The 22,121-nt window shown below is 39.6% G+C and overlaps 1 protein-coding gene across 3 annotated transcripts in view; it reads left to right on the forward strand.

The window, feature by feature from the left end:
- Positions 1 to 22,121, forward strand: part of LOC133459547 (sister chromatid cohesion protein PDS5 homolog B-like) — a 65,115-nt gene that overhangs the window by 28,390 nt on the left and 14,604 nt on the right. For all 3 annotated transcript variants that reach the window (XM_061739587.1, XM_061739588.1, XM_061739589.1), the window contains exons 5-25: positions 1,039 to 1,136; positions 2,316 to 2,442; positions 4,295 to 4,375; positions 6,606 to 6,746; positions 7,469 to 7,584; positions 9,641 to 9,735; positions 10,020 to 10,165; positions 10,816 to 10,967; positions 12,045 to 12,158; positions 13,190 to 13,271; positions 13,377 to 13,425; positions 13,543 to 13,682; positions 15,171 to 15,286; positions 15,399 to 15,504; positions 18,304 to 18,464; positions 18,671 to 18,794; positions 19,794 to 19,952; positions 20,032 to 20,100; positions 20,910 to 21,046; positions 21,278 to 21,401; positions 21,914 to 22,118. In XM_061739587.1, the coding sequence (XP_061595571.1) occupies positions 1,039 to 1,136; positions 2,316 to 2,442; positions 4,295 to 4,375; positions 6,606 to 6,746; positions 7,469 to 7,584; positions 9,641 to 9,735; positions 10,020 to 10,165; positions 10,816 to 10,967; positions 12,045 to 12,158; positions 13,190 to 13,271; positions 13,377 to 13,425; positions 13,543 to 13,682; positions 15,171 to 15,286; positions 15,399 to 15,504; positions 18,304 to 18,464; positions 18,671 to 18,794; positions 19,794 to 19,952; positions 20,032 to 20,100; positions 20,910 to 21,046; positions 21,278 to 21,401; positions 21,914 to 22,118 (2,542 nt within the window). The remainder of the gene's footprint in view (positions 1 to 1,038; positions 1,137 to 2,315; positions 2,443 to 4,294; positions 4,376 to 6,605; positions 6,747 to 7,468; positions 7,585 to 9,640; positions 9,736 to 10,019; positions 10,166 to 10,815; positions 10,968 to 12,044; positions 12,159 to 13,189; positions 13,272 to 13,376; positions 13,426 to 13,542; positions 13,683 to 15,170; positions 15,287 to 15,398; positions 15,505 to 18,303; positions 18,465 to 18,670; positions 18,795 to 19,793; positions 19,953 to 20,031; positions 20,101 to 20,909; positions 21,047 to 21,277; positions 21,402 to 21,913; positions 22,119 to 22,121) is intronic.

Here is a 22,121-nt window from a genome sequence, read left to right on the forward strand (position 1 = left end):
AGGGTACTGGGAACGGCTTTCTCTACGCAGAGTTTATGCTGGAAGATGGCCTGCTGATCTAATTGTTCAGCGCTGCTGCTTGCATTATTCCATTGAATATCCAATTTTCACAGCATTTGGTTTGGTCTCTAATGTATTCAGTTGTATTCAGAGATGACGTGTATCCACGTAATTGTATTGCTAAGAATAACATGCATAGAAAATAAAAGAATTAAGCATTAGTAACACAAAACATGTCATTTTGGTCATTAACTGTGCAGCCATATGTTTAGCCAAAGCTGATTGATCTTTCTCAAATGTTGCAGACTTTTATTTATTCAAAATATACGGTAATTGTGTAAACAGCAACCCATTGAACGTTGAAGGGATACAATGTTTTCTAAATAGTTTATTTGAAATGGCTATAATCTGTATTTTTATTCATACTATTGTATCAAATGGCCACATGTAAGTGTGTTGTGCATGTTGATGAACCTGCAGAGAAAAATTACCTAGATCTGCAGCTTTTTGGAACAGAGATTCATTGTGAATTTTGAGCTCAGTTTCTGTGGCTTTCAGCTTTACTGCTTTGATTTATTCGTATTGCTTGTATAGCATTATTTCTTGTTGCAGAAGGCAGCAGCCACCAGAAAAAAAATCTCTAAAATCCCTGCTGTAGCGTCTGTACAGTATCTGCTCCTGTTTACAACTAACTGGTGAACATATTGGATCATTTAACAGCTAAAGAGCCAGATATTTCTCCCTGTGGTTTGCCGTGACCAAAGTGAGAGTTTAAAGATGAAGACACAGAAACGGCTCCAAAAGAATAGTGATGTTGGTGTGGAACTTGTTTAAATAAGCAACAACCTGCCAAAAATGTGAACCCATCAGCCTTAGAGTTTGATGATGCATCTGCGTTTCCACTTCTCAAAGTGGGAAAGGTTTGTGTTTCTAGGGATTTAAAGGATTTATGATTTAAGACCAGTGTTTAACATCCACACAGTCATTTCTGAATTCATTTCTCACCACTAACAATCTGCCTCTCCTCTGTTTGAGCAGAACATAGCTTGGGTGAAGTCCTACAATATTTGCTTTGAGCTTGAAGACAGCAATGAGATATTCACCCAGCTTTACAGAACACTCTTCCAGGTCATCAAGTAAGTCCTCGTTTATTGTTATGCTGTTATGTTTACCTGGATTTAAGTCACACTGCAGCCTCCAGTGAAGAGCTAAACTACAGTCTTTGCTGGCCCACGGTGAAACGGCCCCGTAGCAGAACAGTTGTTTCTCTTTGAGCCCCCCCTTTCCTTTTCTCCTAACCCCATCTCTCCATTTCAGTCTGCTGAACACAACCTTGAGGGCTGGATTCTGCAGCACAGAATCTGGCTCTACGCCACCGGAGGAAAATTGTTGTTTGTGTCAAGGTTATGCTTATGCAATTTCTTTAGTTGTTTTTTGTTGTTGTTTTTTGTTTTTTTGAAAAAATGTGAAGGAAAACACGACTGCTTTCTATTTAAAATACGATTAGAAGGTGGGTGTGGATGCACTCCTCATTCTTCTGTGTGTAAGTGACGCTTGGGGTTAATGAGACGTTGAAATGCAGCCTTTGCCTCCCATTGAAATGCAGATCATTTTGAACTTATTTTTTAAAATATTTTGAATGTATTTTACAACCGCTCTGTGATTTCTTCACATCCACTTACAGGACTCTCAGAAAATTAGAATATTGTGATAAAGTTCTTTATTTTCTGTAATGCAATTAAAAAAAATAGAATAAAAAATGTCATACATTCTGGATTCATTACAAATCAACTGAAATATTGCAAGCCTTTTATTATTTTAATATTGCTGATTATGGTTTACAGTTTAAGATTAAGATTCCCAGAATGTTCAAATTTTTTGAGATAGGATATTTGAGTTTTCTTAAGCGGTAAACCATCATCAGCAATATTAAAATAATAAAAGGCTTGCAATATTTCAGTTGATTTGTAATTAATCCAGAATGTATGACATTTTTGCATTACAGAAAATAAAGGACTTTATCCCAATATTCTAATTTTCTGAGACAGTCCTGTACATGGGCTGTTTTTATTGATGCCATTTTCTTCTTACGAATAGATGTTCTTCACGTAAAACAATAAATTCTATAAAATGCCTTTTTAGCATGAGGTAACTCTGAGCCCCCGGTGCATTAAAAATATGAACAATAATAATCTTGTTTTCAAATGTGTAAAGGCTGATTTGAATCCCATAAGTTTCAGGTGACTCAGAGAGAGCCGGAGATGAATGTTATGCAAGGGCCTTCATTTTTGGCCCTTTGTTCCTTGTTTCCATAGCAACGGCCACAACCAGAAGGTGCACATGCACATGGTGGACCTGATGAGCTCCATCATCTGTGAGGGCGACACCGTCTCACAGGAGCTCCTGGACACTGTTCTGGTCAACCTGGTGCCTGCACACAAGGTAGAGATACAGACGATACACTCACACACAGCATGGATGAGTTAAAGCAGGCACATTTCCACTACACTTTTTCTTTTTTTTTTGGGAAAACAAAGGCAACCAGTCTGAAATTGAATCAACATTCCAGTGTTTCCATTGAACCGTATTGTGTGAGAGAACGTCACTCTCGTAAAACGTCTTCCTGCTAGACCTCTTTTTACGAGCATAACTCTCCTCATATCTCGTCCTGCTGGAATTCTCTTCAAAACAAAGAAGATCTTCGCATCAGAGAAGATGGACAGAACCATCTTTAGTTTTGGACAAATTATTGCGACTGCCGCTGTTGGTAAATAGTCAACAGACGACGAAGGCAGCAGATGATCAATAAAAACATAAAAATCTCTCTCCTCTTCACACATGCAGCGCCTTTTTGCTTTCTTTCTGGTCATATGACCGACTAAAGCACGGCCAGTGATGCTGGAGATGTGCAAATAAGGCAATAAGGGTTTCCACCACACTTTTTCAGTAAACTGGACTACAGTAATTCTTGGTTCTTCGCCGTTCCAAAAAGAACCTGTGATAACTGCGAAGAAGCAACTTTTTTTTTTTTTTTTTTACAATTATTATACAAGGCTTCAAATTGCGGAGATCAGCTCCGCCCCACCACGACCCGGGTAATTGGATTTGAACAGGAGAAAATGAAAAATGATTATGAAAAAAAAATACAGTAGGTTCAGTAGGACAAATGGTGACTTTTGCATATTTCAATGCTCTCCTGACTGACGCTGCATCCCGACTCACTCTGTAGCGTCTTTTTCTCCTAAAGCCGCGGTGCAGGTGGGTTTTTTCCAGAGAAGAAAATAGTTATGCGTCGTTGTTGTCGCTCTTTTTTCTTTTGGGCAAAAAGATTCTTATAAACCGACATGCCACCATGGATTATATCTGAGACTGTAATGAATGATTCATCAAAGGTCCCGTTCTTGAGCTGCTGCTGAAGCTCATTGGTCGTTCTCAGCTTGTTGCTAAGCAACCAACGTTATTGACACAGGAAGTGAAGAAGCAGGGACACTGTTTAGCCAATCAGAATGCAGAACAAATCCGTGAAGCAGCGAGACGTGAAAGGTGAACCGCGTTGTAGCGAGGGATTACTGTAATGACACGTCAGGAAAACCCCGGCATGAAAAGCGTATGTCAGAAGTTTAGTTTCTTAAAAGGCCATTACAAAGTGTGAGCAGAAATCAATGAAAAGTACAGCTAGAAAATCACTCTACACAGAGAATTGCAAAGGAAAGTGGGGTCAGATTCAGTTAGTTTTGATAATGTGTTAATTAATTAGTTTTTACCTTCCATTGTTTATGTAATAATTGCTCGGGGGTTTATGTTCTGGTCTCTGGAAAGATCCTAGAGACAACTTATGTTGTAATAGACGCTATATAAATAAAATTGAATTGAATTACTGCAGTTAGGAGAGAAGATGAAGATAGAAAAGGTGTGTCTTTAAGATTTTTCTGAAGATGAAGGCAGGTGGTCCTCCAGCGAGAACTGTCTGGACTAAGAGCATCTTTACAAACACACTAAATGGCACTGGCAGGAATGGTAATAAAAGTATTGGCTTCTCGTTAGAAAAGACAACCTGAGGTTACTTGATATTGTCAGTAGACTTGAGGCCGGATTCATTTTCCATACTCTGTAATTCAGTGAGACCCCTGCAGATAAGAAGAGGAAAAGCAATTTGAAGCTTTGTGCACTGATAAGGCTGCACACCAGTGTCTGTTACACGTTCCTGAAGGTTTCTCCACAGTAAACACATATATTGACTTCACCTTTTATTTGTTTGTGCATCAATATGATCTGCTTTGTCTTCTGTTTTCAGAATTTGAACAAACAAGCGTATGACCTGGCCAAAGCTTTGCTGAAGAGGACCGCTCAAGCTATTGAACCGTATATCACCAACGTAAGAGTCCACCTTTTTTCTTTTTTCTTTCTTTTTGAGTACTCTAGGTGGAAAATAAAAAATAAAAACCACTGGATTTTAGACACAGTTTCTGATTATAAAAGTAATGGCTTAAAATATGTCTTGATTCAGTCACGGTATTCACATCTTTGGAGCTGTGATACGCAGGTTTAATTGTGAAAGGCTAAAGTAGTAGTTTTTGAGGCAGTTCTTCAAACATGAGGACCCAGCTCCTTAGCAAATGTGTCCTTAATTCCTACCAGAAGAAATGCTTCTGCGTGCTGAACTCGCCAGTAAAGGCATATTTAAAACAAACAAAACAATGTGCCACAAAAGTCACAGTTGTGTTTGCAGGATCATTGAGTTATTTATTTGTAGTGTTTGATGTCTGTTCGTACAGACAATAATCTATGTTGCTAGTGATGTGAGCATCCACACTGGTGAGCAGTAACGGTCTGTGAACGGTGATGCCAACCATGCAATATCTGCTCCAGCTCTACTCGGGCTCGTCTTTTTTGATGAGAGGAATTAGTTGTCTTTTATGAGAGTACAGGACTGTCTCAGAAAATTTGAATATTGTGATAAAGTTCTTTGTTTTCTGTAATGCAATTAAAAAAACAAAAATGTCATACATTCTGGATTCATTACAAATCAACTGAAATAATAGAACAGAATAATAATAGAATAATACTTTATTGTCAATGTACCTGGGTACAGTGAGATTGAAAGCAGCATCACCTTTCCAGTGCAAGACAAATAAGAAACAATAGTGCAAACTATAAGAATATAAGAAATATAAATAATATAGAAAAAATATAAAAAAGGTTAAGGTGCATTTGAATAGTGAAGACCTTAGATTCTATTTACAGGTGATAGTATTGCAAGCTTTTTATTATTTTAATATTGCTGATTATGGCTTACAGTTTAAGATTAAGATTCCCAGAATATTCAATTTTGAGATAGGATATTTGAGTAGTTTGGTAGTTTGGTCCATATCATTTGGTGAAACTGGTACTCATCAAAAGGAAATTGGAGGAAAGAGGAAATTGGTTGAGAGCAAACTTTCACATTCTGGGAGAAGTCTTAACCCCGCTGAACAGTTTTAGAAGGTTTCAGGTATTTTTGTTTCTTTCAGTTGCATTCTAACTAAATAAGTGACGGCCTTCTGTGAAGACGTTTTTCTACACCAGCAAATAGCTCACAATGACAGCTAGTCGGAGAGCACAACATTATTAAAGTACATGCTTTTGGATTTGATGTGCTCTACCTCTAATGGAGCTTTTCCACCAGCAACTACTCGGCTCGACTCAACTCGGCCTAGTTTCTTTTCCATAACAATTCAGCACCTGGAGCAGAAGTAGGAGGTTGGAGTGAAGCTGCTGTGTGTATTTGATTGTGTGATCTAAGCGAAGAAGACAACAACACTAAAGATGTAGAACCTGGAGGAGATGATAGATGTGCTGCTGGATCTGTGGCTTGTGTTTGATATTAATAATATTTAAAAATATATTAAAAAAAGAGTGAGAGAAGCTTCAAGCGCCAACACTTTTAAATTTTTTGTATGTTTGTCTCGGTGCTGCTGAAAAGTCAGTTGGAGCCGTGAGCAGCTATGAAGAGACAGAGATCCTGGTAGATCTGGTCGTTCCTTATCACCGTCTGGATCCCTTTTTAATTCTCTCCTCAGCACCAGGTTTATGAACATCTGCACCTCAGAGTTGGATCATGAAACAGACTTTTGCTGCCATTGCCTGTTGAATAAAATGAACAAGAATCCGTCAGAGTCTCTTTCTCTGATTTCCTCCTCCCGACTCAGAGGTCTGACTCCAACCCCCCGACCAATCGGTGGCCTGTAGTGTGATGATGTCAGATACAGCCGACTCAGCAGCTTAGAACCTCGACAGAATAGTTACAGAAAAAGTATCTACTCGGCACGTTAGATCCCTGGTGGGAAAGCGTCGAGTCGAGCTGAGTAGGTACTAGTGGAAAAGTGCCATAAGAAAACGAAGCAGAGCACAGTTTGTGAGCGGTAGCATGTTTCACCTCCCTGGAGGAGAAAAGACATCCTCTTTATCTTTGATGAAATTCCACATAAAGTGAACGCAGTGACGTTGTCAGGATTATGGGGTTAACCTAACGGGAAAGATATCTACAGCTATCTGCTTTAAGATTGTCAAAGTTGTTGCCCTTGAGGTGAAGGACCTTTTGTTAATCTCCTCATCTTTCCCCAAAGTTCTTCAACCAGGTGCTGATGCTGGGAAAAACCTCCGTCAGCGACTTGTCTGAACATGTGTTTGACCTCATCCTGGAGCTTTACAACATTGACAGCCACCTGCTTCTGTCAGTGTTGCCACAGCTGGAGTTTAAACTCAAGGTACTGCACTAAATCACTTTTACACTCTCCTGCGCCGTAATAGTACATTTCTATCAGAATGATGGTTATTTTTTTTTTTTTATTAGATTTCATAGATATATTTGGACAGAGTTCCAGACACAAATGCTTATGTTTAAAATTAAAGATACGAGTTTCATAAGTTGAAAGAAACCTGAATTCTCAGAGCAATAATACACAACTGTATATTTAGCTTTTTCTGCAGACTTTTGGATTCACGGTAGAAAAAGAAAGGCAGTCAGCATATTGTTGCTTCTGCAGCGTCTCATAAAGGTGCCGTGCTGATAGATAATGCTCATTAACTGTTCAGGGTGAATGTAGATCACTGCTGTCTCCTCAAAATAATAGCTGTGATTAAAATCTCTCCTCCACAGACTATACATACTCTCTCTTCCTCACGCTGGCTCGTTTCATCACTCTCCTTGTCTCTTTCTATTCTTTCCTCTCCCTGCTGGTTTTCTCCTGCAACCCCCACTCCCCCTCTCCTCCCACCCCATCTTTCTTTGTCTTTACTGTTCCTCCTTTTTCACGGTTAACATCAAATCCAGATTGATACCAGTAAAGCCGGCATTGTGTGTTATGAAAGGACTAATGGTTCTGATGTAGTTATTGTTAATGTCTTAGCACATCTGTCCAATCACCGCTGCCACGTTCAAGTCATCATTTCCCTGGCTGTCTCTCTCTCCATCCCTGTGTCTCTGCAGAGTAATGATAATGACGAGAGGCTGCAGGTGGTGAAGCTGTTGGCGAAGATGTTTGGAGCCAAGGACTCGGAGTTGGCTGCTCAGAACAAACCGCTCTGGCAGTGCTACCTGGGCAGGTGGGTTGGACTGGAGTGACACATTCACACATCTTCAAAACATGTAAACTGCATGTTATTCTTTTGTAGGGTTGTACCCAGTACTCGAGTTGTAAAAAAAAATCAGGGGGGATGGTGGATTTTATCATAGGGGACAGATAATTTGTGCTGATTACAAATAATATAATATATTACAAATAATAGCGCTGACCGAAACACCTGCAGAAATACTGCAGGAATGACATAGCAGCAGTTAAATGCAGCCTTCTGTAAGCTTTAAATATCCACTGGGCTTACATCAAATACATCAAAACACAACAATAAAAAACACTTTTCTGAACTTATCAATATGACTCTGTCCTTCACAGGATAAGTAACATGGATCACTGCAAAAACTCAAAATAAGAATATTTGTCCTATTTCTAGTTAAAATGTCTCATTTTAGTAAAAAAAATCTTATTACACTTAAAACAAGACTCATCACTGGAAAAAACAACAATTTTCACCTGTTTCAAGTAGATTTTCACTTGAAATAAGTAGAAAAATCTACCAGTGGAACAAGATTTTATTGCTTGTAATAAGAAGATAAATCTTGTCCCACTGGCAGATTTTTCTACTTATTTCAACTGAAAATTTACTTGAAACAGGTGAAAATTGTCAAATAAATAATGATTCTGGTGTTATTTTTCTGGTGATGACTCTAAATGTTGAAATAGCAGTAAAACCACATTCATTGATGAAATGATATAAGGGATGGAAAGGAGGGATGGCAGTTTTACAGGGGGGGGTGATTTTGACCGTTTTTATTTCAGGGGGGGATGCCATCCCCCCTCACCCCCCCTCAACTCGATTACTGGTTGTAACGATACACTAATCTCACGATACGGTACGATACACGATATTGAGGTCACGATAACGATACAATACGATATTATAGCAGTATTTTTTTAACAACCTTGAATGAGGAACATATGACTGGAAAAAATTGTCTTTTATTTGAAAGACACAAAATACAAAACAATGCTGTGCGTTTGCCCTATTGTTACAGTTTGTAATGGTTTATAACTGTTTAAGTTTTAAAGAGAAAGCCAGGCCAACCATTTTCCACAAACTGAACTAAAAGTAAATGTCAGGTTTGCATTAATGCATCTTCAGTTTCATGCAAGTAAAAATGTTTAGCCACAAACTGAATAGTTTCTCTCGTGTATGACTTGACTTTTTTCTTTTCCAGAAATGTAACAACTAAAATTAAATAAAAGTAAATAAATACATTTTTACATCATAAAAAAGATTGATTCATGATCATGTTATAAGTGTAAGAGGTGATTTATTTTTGTTAAGGTTATTTTGGTAATTCAAGGTTCATTATTTTATAAATATATTCTTTATATTCTGTAAATCCGGGACTATAATGACACTATTCAGTTTATCTGTAGTGATTAGTCTGTTTTAGATTGGGCGGAGTGATACGCCACAGTACGGCACTAGGTGCTGTGTTGATGTTCTAAAATCCTACACTGTTGAGGGACATTGAAGTACACTGGAACTCAGCAGAAGTTGTCCCCGTGTTTATCTTACTCACGACCCCAAAAAGGTTTAATTTAATAAGGTAAGGCTTAAGTCTACACCAGTCTTACATAAGTAAAAGTTCAGAGCTCAAAACCTGCAAGAGTCCCGTGATCGGGACCAAAACGGGACTAGTTTCTTCTGAGCGGAGGAAGATTTTGGTCCGTGGGTCGAGGCGCGGACGGCACCAATACGCTGCGCGTTACTAGTCAACACAATAGATTAATATTAATAACCCAATATTGCGATACAGTTCATCACCTCCACGACACGTGACGTTTTTGTATCGCGAAATTTCGTGGCACGATATATTGTTACACCCCTATTCTTTTGGTTTTATGTTGAAACAAAACATTTTAGCTTTTCAGAATCTTTTTTTTAAATGACATCATATACATACCTGTTCATGTTTTACAGATGTGGTCCATCTTTGCAAATGCCCACTGTCTTATTTCTGCATCTATAATTGTTTTAAAGGTGCTGACTTTAATATGCATTAATTTCTGCCCAGGTTTAATGACATCCATGTGCCGATCAGACTGGAGTGTGTGAAGTTTGCGAGTCACTGTCTCATGAACCACCCAGACCTGGCCAAAGACCTCACAGGTAATTGTGCTAAAATTAACAATAAGTTGTTTGGTTTCCGTCTGGAAGTTACGCCACAAACTCCTCCTTATAGATTACAACACCATTATTTTTTTAATAAATGTTTTCATAAAACTTACTTAAGAATGAACAACAAGAATAAAGCTGTGATTATCTTTAAAGCAGAAGTCACCAGTGATGTTAACCATTGCTTTAACAGATTGATGAAATTGATGTTGCATATGAAAAGGACTTTGGAGTTGGCCTTGGTTCTCACACCCCCCACCCCCCTTTGTCTTTTTCAGATTTTTTGAGGGTCAGATCACATGATCCGGAGGAAGCCATACGCCACGATGTCATCGTTTCTATAGTAACTGCTGCTAAGAAAGATTTGTCCCTAGTCAACGATGCATTGCTCAATTTTGTAAAGGAGAGAACATTGGACAAGAGAGTAAGCAAATGTTATCACATGAACATAAATGCTTGTGTCTTCCCACAGTTCACCCGGGGAGTTGTGTTTAGGCCTGGTTCATACATGTACAGGACTGTCTCAGAAAATTAGAATATTGTGATAAAGTCCTTTAGTTTCTGTAATGCAAAAATGTCATACATTCTGGATTAATTACAAATCAACTGAAATATTGCAAGCCTTTTATTATTTTAATATGACTGATCATGGCTTACAGCTTAAGAAAACTCAAATATCTTATCTCAAAAAATAAGAATATTCTGGGAATCTTAATCTTAAGCTGTAAACCATGATCAGCAATATTAAAATAATAAAAGGCTTGCAATATTTCAGTTGATTTGTAATGAATCCAGAATGTATGACATTTTTGTTTTTGTAGTTGCATTACAGAAAATCACAATATTCTAATTTTCTGAGACAGTCCTGTATGCGGGGTGGAAAGATTTTTGTAATTCAAGTTGCTCAGTTTTAATTTTGAGTATTAAATATGTTGATTTATTATTGTTGCATGGTATTCTGTATTTTTATGAACTGCAGCCCACTGTATCACTTGTTTCATTTTAATAGTTGACTCATTTCCGTGATTATAAATGTCTCCCTTTTCATTATTATTATTATTATCCCATATTCAGTGGCGTGTACGTAAGGAGGCCATGATGGGCCTGGCTTCCATCTACAGGAAGTACGCACTGCAAGGAGAGGGAGGGAGAGAGGCGTCCAAACAGATCTCCTGGATCAAAGACAAGCTGCTGCATATCTACTACCAGAACAGCATTGATGACAGGTTTGTGTACATCCAGTCGTCTGGAAGCATTTAAATACTCTGGGGTGGCTGTTTAAAGAATAGTAAAACACATTTCTTTGCATAATCTGATTATACTGTGAGTTTCTTGAGTTGATTTCTTACTCTGTTCTTTTTGACTGTGAGCTAAAACGCTGGTCTGCAGCAGTTTGTACTTAGTTTTTCTGGATAATTAGAAGAATAATGACATCACACTAAGGTATTTCACTGCAGCGTTTCACCCATCGGAACAGCAGCTGTACAGTCTGGTATTCAGGTCAGGTTCTCACAACTTAATTGGCATAGTGATTTTTCAAACTACGGCCACATGTCACTGCGTGGTGTTCTGGTCTATTGCACTCTGTTCCCTCCAAGTAGTCATCAAACTTCACAGAAAACATTCAAATTATGTCAATGTAAATGTACTTTATTTATATAGCCCTTTACAGCCGCCACTTTTTATTCTTTATCTTTTATTCTGTTTATTTTTTGCTCTGTTTTCTGATTGTATGTTGTATTTCTGTATGTTTTATTCTGTAAATAATCACGTTTACATGCTTACTATGGCCCACCACCCTGTAGGTTGCTCAGTCATTTCCAGATTGTGGCTTGCATGAGTAGAGGCAGGTTTACCTATTATAAAACAAACTGGAATCTCAGAAAAGACGAGGCGGGGTAAAAACTAAATAAACCAAACACCTCCAAGAACATTGCAGTCTGACCAAACCACAGAAGAATTTCCTTTAAATCTCTGGGCTGCAGTGGAGCTGCATTTGCCAACAGGAAACGTCTGCACTAGCAGCTTACAATGTCTGTATGTGAATGTGTTTGACTTTGTAGAAGTTGAATATTGCAATAATGACATGTTTGCTTAAGATATTCCTTAAAGCTCTGACATATGTGACAGTGTGTTGGTAGTTTTATTTTTTATTTCTCTCTACTTGTTACTGTTTTTACTTCATGCTCTTGGTTTACAAAAGGCCCATTAAACATGTTTAACAGCTGATGACTAGTATACAAAACTAAATCAGACTTAAGTCATTTCTAATCTTGACTTGGATTGTTGTTTTGAATGTGCAGGTTGTTGGTGGAGCGGGTGTTTGCCCAGTACATGGTTCCTCACAACCTGGACACCACAGAGAGAATGAAGTGTCTTTACTACCTGTACGCCACTCTAGACACAAACGCTGTCAAGTGAGTTTCCCCATGTTTTTGTAAATGTGTGTGTGCAAGTTGTGTCTAACCAATCAGAGCAACATTATTTTGGGAGTTCTGTCATAAGAAATCGTACCTTGTTTTTGGGAATGTACCGTATTTTCTGGACTATAAGCCGCTACTTTTTTCATAGGTTTTCAACCATGCAGCTTATACAAAGGTTCTATTCTGTGGATTTTTCTTCCACCGCTCGGGGCGCTCTAACCGGAATTAGAATCAAAACTAAGACAAAATAAATGCAAAGAAGAATACGCTACTTCTTCTTTAGCCGATAGAAGTAAGTAGAAGCAGATTTCAAACAGATGAATAAATACCAGTTTTTTCTCTTGGTTCTGTCCCGTTTTAATCAGCAAAGTTGCTGCCGTGTTAACAGACACTGTTAGGAAAGGATCTATTTAGGTACAAACATGTACATCATTTACAGTTCAAAATCCTTCTGTACATGTAGTAAATATCTAATCTAACAACATAAATATCTGCGGCTTGCATATCTTTTTTTTTTTTAAAGGAGCATGAGGCTCCTTTAAAGAAATGAGACTCTCTAGCGCCACCCTTCACCACGACGGCCGTTGGGGGTACTGCAGCCAACAGTGAAGCCGGCACGGGAGAACGGGGAGAACGTGCAGCGTCATGTGACGTCACATCCGCAGGACAGCGCGGGAAATTCTGCCCCACAATTGCAGCACATTTTGCAGCACACAGCCTGTTCAAGGCAAAGGAGAGATAAACTAGAGGGCTCATTCTTTTTGGTTTGGAACGCTTCATCTGACATTATTACTAGAAAACTTAAAACGTATACTAATTTTTTTCATAAATCCTGCCTCATGCTCCTTTAAATAGAGCGGTTGCGGCTTGTATGCAGGTGCGGCTTGTTTATCTTTTTTTATTATTTTTTTAAAAATAGAGCCGGTGTGGCTTATATGCAGGTGCGGCTTATAGTCCAGAAAAATGCGGTAAATAAAAAAAAAAGTATGTGTGTTGCTACTGTATTAAATGTAACTCTCTGGCAGAGCTCTGAATGAGATGTGGAAGTGCCAGAACCTGTTAAGACACAACGTCAAAGACCTGCTGGACCTGATCAAAAAACCCAAGGTAGCTCTGAGCGACACCAGCCACAACACGCCACCAGCAGACCTCCATTTCCTGATTCTAACCTGGTTTATACACCCATATATTTTTGTTTTATATTTGTTGTAGTCTGAAGCATCAAGCAAGGCTGTGTTTGCAAAAATCATGGTGATTACAAGTAAGTAATCTGTAAAGTTGCTAACTCGTACTACTACACATGTCTATCTTGGGATTAAAATACTGATTTCTTGTGAATCTACTGCATATCGACTAGTGGTTGTCTTGATGCGTACAGGGAACCTGCCAGACCCGGGCAAAGCTCAGGACTTTGTGAAGAAGCTGGCTCAGGTCCTGGACGACGACGAGCGGATTAGAGATCAGCTGGAAACGCTGGTCAGCCCCAGCTGCTCCTGCAAACAGGCAGAAGTCTGTGTGGTCAGTACCGACATCTCTATCATAGTCAGTGCATTTATGCGTCACTAGGAAGAAAAACAAATCTAATTACTGTTAGTGCTACTGAAATTGGGCATGTAAACATTTTAGACCTGGATGATGAAAATGTAATTGTCAAAGTCAGACTGGCACAACCAGATAATGTGGTTAGGAGTCGCATTACTCCTGCATGTGTTTACATATATATATATATATATATATATATATATATATATATATATATATATATATATATATTCAGTCAGGCCCATCTGGTCCACCAGCTCCAAAGTTCAGAGGTGGTAGAGGAGCCAAAAATTGTACTCAAGTAAAAGTACTGTTACTTCAGAATAAAATGACTCAAGTAGAAGTAAAAAGTAGTCATCCAAATAATTACTTGAGTAAACGTAAAAAAGTACTTGGTGAAAAAACTACTCAAGTACTGAGTAACTGTTGAGTAACATCTGATTTATTTTTTTAACACAACCATTCAAACAGACAAAAGTACAAAATAATCATCTTCAGGAAAATTAAATCAATAAAATATTAAAATAAATTAAAATTAATAAAAAATAGCTTAAATTAAAATAATCTTAAAGTAAATTTACAAGTACTTTAATAAATAATAAAATAAATAAAATAACAGAATAAGAAAATAAATTAAGCACAAGTAGCACAAAATTTCCAGCCTTTGTACTTTTCTTTTTTAACCAGCAGAACTAGAACAAACATGAAATCATAGAAACTCTGTGTGTGTTTGAGTCTGTGTAAATGTGACAAAACATGCAAAAACAAACATTTTTCCCAAAGAATCACTCAGTGATGTCATGAGATTGACGCATACGTGGATAAAAGGGATAAAAGAAAAGTAACAGCTCAACGTAGCCTAATGTAGCGGAGTAAGAGTAACAGTTTCTTGTTCACAAATCTACTCAAGTAAAAGTAAAAAGTACAGTGATTCAAAACTACTCCTAAAAGTACAAAATTTCCCAAAATTTACTCAAGTAAATGTAACTGAGTAAATGTAACTCGTTACTACCCACCTCTGCCAAAGTTAAACCCAAAGATAACACAAGTCTCTAGTAACCAGAGACGACCTGCATCTTGTTTGTTTGAAAGAAGAGAAAATAAGAAGTAAAGCTCCCAGCATGAAATGCACAGATGGTTTGCAGTTCTCCGTCCAACTCGCTGCTTGACATGTTCCTAGTTTGCTGCCAGTTGAATGGCTTTTAAGTTATTATGGTCTGTGACAGTATTGACCAACCAGATGCGACTCTTAACAAGCCGTAAAGGGAGCACATCGCCACCTATTGTATCAAAGTTGAAGGTTTAGTCAATAAATCAGGTCCTCTCCTGTGCTTGTGTAGTGGAACAAGGACATTTTTCCAGTTTTAAACAAAAAAACAACAATGTAACTGTGTGGAGTGGTCTCAAATTGAAATCTGTCATAATAGTTGTTGTATTTTTATTGATTATTTGTCATATTCTCAGCGAGACATCACTAAAAAACTTGGCAGCCCTAAACAACCCAGCAATCCGTTCCTGGAGATGGTGAAGTTCCTGTTGGAGAGAATCGCTCCCGTCCACATCGACACGGAGTCCATCAGGTACAATTTCAAGTTATTCCAAAAATAAAAACGCTTCTAAAATTGTAGCATGCCATAATTTCTATTCTCCCATTTCATTTCTCTTTGTCGTCTCCACCATCATCGCTCCCAGTGCTTTGATAAAACAGGTGAACAAATCGATAGATGGGACGGCTGATGATGAGGAGGAAGGGGTTCCTACCGAAGAGGCAATCAGAGCAGGACTGGAGCTGCTCAAGGTACAAACTCATCTAAGAAAAGCAAAAACAAAACAGCAGCTCAATTCCTCTAGGAAAATTGAAATCTCAATTCAATTTTATTTATATAGCTAACTACAAATGCATGGAGTGCTGCTGGGTGTATGAAAAGTATACTTCAGGTGCTCTTCGCCATGGGGATCCAAAAGATTGAAAAACAATTTAGAAAAACCGAGGCACTCAAGAAGTTAGAAAAATATAAAAAGCCTTTATTTAATCATGGCTTAGTAAAAGTAGAAAAATGCCAACATGTTTAGGCCATGTAGGCCTTATTCAAAGGGATCTCCTTCAAGCTGCTGCTTGAAGGAGATCCCTTTGTCTCTGTTATTTGCCTTGAAGAAGGCCTACATGGCCAAAACATGTTGGCATTTTTTAACTTTTACTAAGCCATGATTAAATAAAGGCTTTTTTTATTTTTCTATCTTCTTGAGTGCCTTGGTTTTTCTAAATTGTTTTTCAATCTTTTATTTATATAGCGTCTAATACAGCAGAAGTTGCCTCTAGGATCTTTCCAGAGACCCAGAACATAAACCCCCGTACAATTATTACATAAACACTGGCAGGTAAAAACTCCCCGACTGGGAACATGTTTGTTTTACCTTGTATTGGTCCAACCATCAGTTAACAGGAGTGCAGCACCTGTAAGAAAACGTTTATACTGTGCATTTAGTCACTGCTGCATGCAGCAAATTGAATGTGTAGTTTTGCTTTGCGCAGTAAAAATGTGTGATTGGGAGGTTCTGGTTCAGGTGGAAGGTTTTGTTTTCTAATCAGAAAACCATCATTTGAGTCCACCCGTCCATGAAAGTGTCCGAGCAACCTCTGAACACCCACAATAATAATAATAAAGAGTTCAGAGGCAGAAATGCTCCAAACTTTATAAAGGGTTTCCCAGGGACCCACGGGTTCTGTACCGGGAATTGATCCCAGAAGGAGTTGTTAGGAAAGAAGATGGGAACCTCTTCAAAATAATGATTATTGCCTATAAGAAAGCCATTACAAGAAACTGGTTGAAAAGTGACGCTCCACAAACAGGACATTGGATGGACATTATGGAGGAGATCTACGATGGAAAAAAATTACCTTTCATCTGCCAATGAAAGCAGGTGTCTTTACACAAAACTCTCATTATTCAAAGACTCAACTTAATGAGAATTGGTATTCCCCCTCTTGTACTATTTTACTTTATTATATGTTATGTACTGTTACATGTATACATATACAAAAATAACTAAATAAAGAGTTTAAAAAAACTATATAAAGGGTGCACCACTAGCCTCCACTGCCTGGTCAAGGGGGGGGGGGTTGAAAGTAACCATAAAGGTGAGATCCTCCCACTACAAAACTACAAAAACAAACATAATGCCTATAATATGTTTAAAAGGCTGAGAAGTACCTTGTCATTCAATAACCAAACAGACGTCCTCGGAACTGTTAAAGTATTAGACGCCGTAAGGACAGAGGTGAACCATCAGCCGAGGATCAAATCTGTGATGGAAAGCACTTAAGTGTTTGGAAATCACGAAAAGTAATATGTTAGGAAGCATAAAGTTAGGATGTTGTGGCTGTGGAGAAAAGCTTTTTGTTGTACTAAGCCCAGACTAAACATGTATTTGGGTGAGGGGGTTTACCACTGATTCACACTGAAACACAATGACTACGTTTACATGCAGTCAAAATTCAGGTTAAGGTCAATATTCCGGTTACTGAAACATTGGGAATAATCTGTTTCCATGCGTGAGCAAACAGGGTTATCCCTGTATACATGGTGATTAATCATTTGGAATATCTGGATCAAACCAGCGACGCACGGAGAACATCATGACGCAATTCCCGTCATTTCCTCTTCTTCTTCCTGTATCCAAATCCAAAACAACAACAATAACAGCAGCACGGCGGATAATGAACAGCCCAGTAGAAGTGGTTTTGTTTCTTGTCCCTGTAATTCTCCTTTTTCAGCGTCTTCCAGCGGAGCTTGATCTGGTCTAGCGTTCGTAAAAATGCTGCTTCGCACAACTTTTCACTCACCTTGTTGTAAATCTGGCTATCCCGGTACTTTCTACCATCTACAAATGTCAAAATGTTCATATCGTTCATTACATTTATGAAGCGATTAGTCTCCTCCTGGTTATGCTGGACTCAAAAGAAAACAAATTCCTGTTCCTTTTGATGGGGAAATCCCGTTAGGCGTATACATGACCGAATATTCGGTTTAGAAAAGGAGTAACCCAGGGGTCTCATTCAGGTTTTTAAAAACCTGAATATGAGCAAATTCCGGTTATTCAACGGGGTTATTGGTGTTTAGATGGCCGTGCAAAACCGGGTTATTGCTAATATTCCGGTTAGAAAAGGGTTATTGATGCAGGTAAACGTAGTCACTGAGGTCGTCTGAATAGACTGAATTAGCAGGTTTTTCCATCAGTAATTTAATTTTCTTCCTTGATGTCAAAGGGATCGCAGTGCCCTGATTTGTTGAGCTCAAATAGTCAATGTGTGATCGGGGGAGGATAAGACATAATTTTCACACATGAAATATCCACTGGAGTGCAGCCATTAACCTCTATGAGAGTCTTTGGGTCCTGCTGGAGAAGACTTTGTACCAGTCTGACTCTTCCTTCCGCAATAAAACTGGATTGAAATCATAACATTTAAAAATAAATTGTAAAGGTGGTCCAACAAAATATTATGTTTAATTTTTTTTCTTTGCAGGTGGTGTATGAAATAGAAAATGTTCAAATGAAACCTTCACTCATCTTCTCTCCCCCTCCTCCCGTGCCACAGGTGCTGTCCTTCACCCACCCAGTCTCGTTCCACTCCGCAGAGACGTTTGAGTCCTTACTGGGCTGTCTGAAGATGGATGATGAGAAGGTGGCCGAGGCCGCGCTGCAGATCTTCAAGAACACCGGCAGCAAGCTGGAAGACAGTTTTCCTCACATCAAGTCGTACGTTTCATGCCAAGATCCTTGCTTTTTTTCCCTTTTTCTTAGTTTTTCTAGCATTTACAGCTGACACTTATATGTCCTAAACACAGGTCACGTTGCTGTTTCATATTTTGTAATGAATATTAACAGGACACTCTCGTGACTAAAGGAGATGCTTTTTTTTTTTTTCTGATTTTTGACAATGTTCTCATACTTTTTCCCCAAAGTGTGTTACTTCCGGTACTGCAAGCCAAAGCTAAGAGAGGGCCCCCTCGCCAAGCCAAGTACGCCATCCACTGCATCAATGCCATGTTCACTAACAGAGACACCCACTTCGCTCAAATCTTTGAGGTCAGTTGGCTCCTCTCTTTGGTTCCATGTAAATAATCCTCTATCAATAGAGGGAATGTGCATGACGTCACAGACGCGACTTCACAGCGGGTTATGCTCACTGAGTGTCAGAAAGACTGAGTGTCAGAAAGACTGAGTGTCAGAAAGACTGAGTGTCAGAAAGACTGAGTGGCAGCGTAAACTTTCAGTTTGAGCAACTGGAAAACATCTAAAATGGGAAAGAGCTGTTGTGCGATCGACTGTACTCATAGATTTAGCAAGAAATCAGAGTTATCGTTTTACAGACTGCCGAAAAATAAGCTTAAGAGAGACAAATGGATCGCTACAATTCACAGAAACAACTGGATTCCAGGCACCGAAACGTGGATTTGTGGTTCCCATTTTGTATCAGGTAATGTTGGATTTTTGGGTAGCTAACGTTAAACGGTCAAATGATAAAGTTCAGTGTCCTCATTACTTTAATTTCTACAACAAATCCTGTCTTGAAGTAGAACCAAGCGTCCGGACTTTTGTAAGCCTTCAAGCTTTGCTTCGTGTATTTCCCCAGCATAGAAATTAAGTTCATATAAATATCAGGAAACTGGATTTGTGGCCAAATATTAATGTCCATGGACCACTGGTTCTTGGTAACTGTACCAAATATTAATGTCCATGGACCACTGGTTCTTGGGGTAACTGTACGGGTCACTGTCAAGTCCAACTGCCTTTTAATTTAAGCCGATAATCGGCTGTTATCCCGTCTTCTCCACTAGTTGCAGCTGTTTTTGCTGATGTTTTTCCACTCAGTGAGAGCAAGGGGGCTGGTCCAGTGGGGAAGTGACGTCAATGCAGACCCTCTATAGGAACAGATACACAATGCTTCTTGTTAGCCTACAATGCGTTTATTATTTTGCTTTTTTGAGTAAAATTAATTTCCCAAACCTGATTCACTCTTGGCATGAGATGCTTTTGCTCACCTGTTAAACCTGCATGTCAGTAAACTGTTGCATCTTTCTCCAGCCCCTGCACAAAGGCCTGGACCCGGCTAACCTGGAGCAGCTCATCACTCCTCTGACCACGCTGGGTCACCTGGCCCAGCTGGCCCCGGAGCAGTTCGCTGCTCCGCTCAAATCTCTCGTCGCCAACTTCATTGTGAAGGATCTGCTCATGAACGACAGGGTACAATCATGCACATTTTGGAGGTACAAAACCGCTCCATCCGTGTTCACATGAACTAACCTGTCTGCATCCTTTGTAGATCCAAGGGAAGAAGACGACTAAGCTCTGGGTCCCAGATGAAGAAGTGTCTCCAGAGACTTTAGCTAAGGTCCGTAACCAGTCACATCCTTGAGAGGAAGCTTAATGGTGCTTTTCCACCAGTAACTACTCAGCCCGACTCCACTCGCCTTGCCCTCGTTTATTTTCAACACCCAGATGAGAAGTAGGAGGTTGGAGCGAAGCTGCTGTGACGTATTTAAATTAAATTTTCTAAAGGAAGAAAACAACACTAAAGATGTAGAACATGGAGGAGATGATAGATGTGCTGCTGGGTCTGTGGCTTCTGTTTGATATCAAGTTAAAAATGAGAGTGAGAGAAACTTCAAGCGGCAATGCTTTTTTTTTTTCGTTAGTTTGTCTCTGCACTGCTGAAAAGTCAGCTGGAGCAGCTATGAAGAGACAGAGCTCCTGGTAGATCTGGTCGTTCCTTATCTCCGTCTAGATCCCTTTTTAATTCTCTCCTCAGCACCAGGTTTATGAACATCTGCACCTCAGAGTTGGATCATGAAACAGACTTTTGCTGCCATTGCTGGTTGAATAAAATGAACAAGAATCCGTCAGAGTCTCTTTCTCTGATTTCCTCCTCCTGACTCAGACGTCTGACTCCAACCCCCCGACCAATCGGTGGCCTGTAGTGTGATGATGTCAGATACAGCCGAGTCAGCCGCTTAGAACCTCGGCAGAGTAGTTACAGAAAAAGTATCTACTCTGCACGTTAGACCCCTGGTGGAAAAGAAACAAACTGAGGCGAGTTGGGCTGAGTAGGTACTAGTGGAAAAGCGCCATAAGTGAACGCCGCCATGCACTTGTGCGGGCCTCGGAATAAGTGTCTGCCCTCCCCCATCTTCTTCTTTTCAGATCCAGGGCATAAAGCTGATGGTAAGGTGGTTGCTGGGAGTGAAGAACAACCAGAGCAAATCAGGCAACTCCACGCTGAGAATGCTGACTGCTATCTTACACAGCGATGGAGACCTAACTGAGCAAGGCAGGATGGGGTAAATGTAAAAAAAAATCTTTTTCTAATTAGGTGAAGCCATTTATGTGTGGAACCCCTCGAGCGGTTTTTGGAAATTAGAAAGTTATAGACATGTTTCAGTTCCACATTGAAAATTAATTGGTATTGGAGTCCCTGGAGGGGGGAAGGGGGGGGCTTAATGGAAGGCATATTTGTAGATAATAAAAAACCATTGCTTACTCTTTCCTGCCCCGTCTTTCTCTTTCCTCAGTAAACCAGACATGTCGAGGCTGCGGCTGGCAGCAGCGTGTGCCCTGCTGAAGCTGGCGCAGGAGCCCTGCTACCATGAAATCATCACACTGGAGCAGTACCAGCTCTGTGCTCTCGTCATCAATGTGAGGACACGAGTTCAGCCCTGCTTGTTCACCACAGCTCGCTGTTCTCTTCACATTCTGCTGTCATGTTGTTTGGAAATGCTGCTCAACTACCCTTTGACCTTTTTTATTCTTTTTAACCCTTGTGCTGTCTTTGGGTCAAGGAAGGAGGAATGGAAGAAGGGAGGAAGGGAGGAAATAAGGAAGGAAGGAAAGAAGGGAAAAAAGAAGGAAGGAAAGAAGGGAAAAAAGAAGGAAGGGAAAAAAGAAGGAAGGGAAAAAGGAAGGAAGGAAGGAAAGGAGAAAACAAGGAAAGAATGTACGAGGGGAGAAAAGAAGGAAGGAAGGGAGAAGGAACAGGAGAATGAGGTCATTTTGACCCAAAGACAGTACCAGGGTTAAATTCATCCTAACCACGACTGGCCACGTCTTCACTTGCTCCTTCACATTGTTCTAAACCATCTTTAGTATATTCTAAGTCCCCCCTCTAACGGTGGTTTATTGTTCAGCGTGTCCCTCTCTCTTCTCTCCAGGACGAGTGCTACCAGGTGCGGCAGTGTTTTGCCCAGAAGCTTCACCGCGGCCTCTGCCGCCTCCGTCTGCCGCTGGAATACATGGCTATATTTGCTTTATGTGCAAAGGACCCGGTTAAAGAACGGAGGGCTCACGCTCGCCAGTGCCTGGCCAAAAACGTCAACATCCGTCGAGAGTACCTCAAACAGCACGCTGCTATCAGTGGTA

This window comes from Cololabis saira, chromosome 14 (assembly GCF_033807715.1).
Source record: "Cololabis saira isolate AMF1-May2022 chromosome 14, fColSai1.1, whole genome shotgun sequence".
Lineage (NCBI taxonomy): Eukaryota > Metazoa > Chordata > Actinopteri > Beloniformes > Belonidae > Cololabis > Cololabis saira.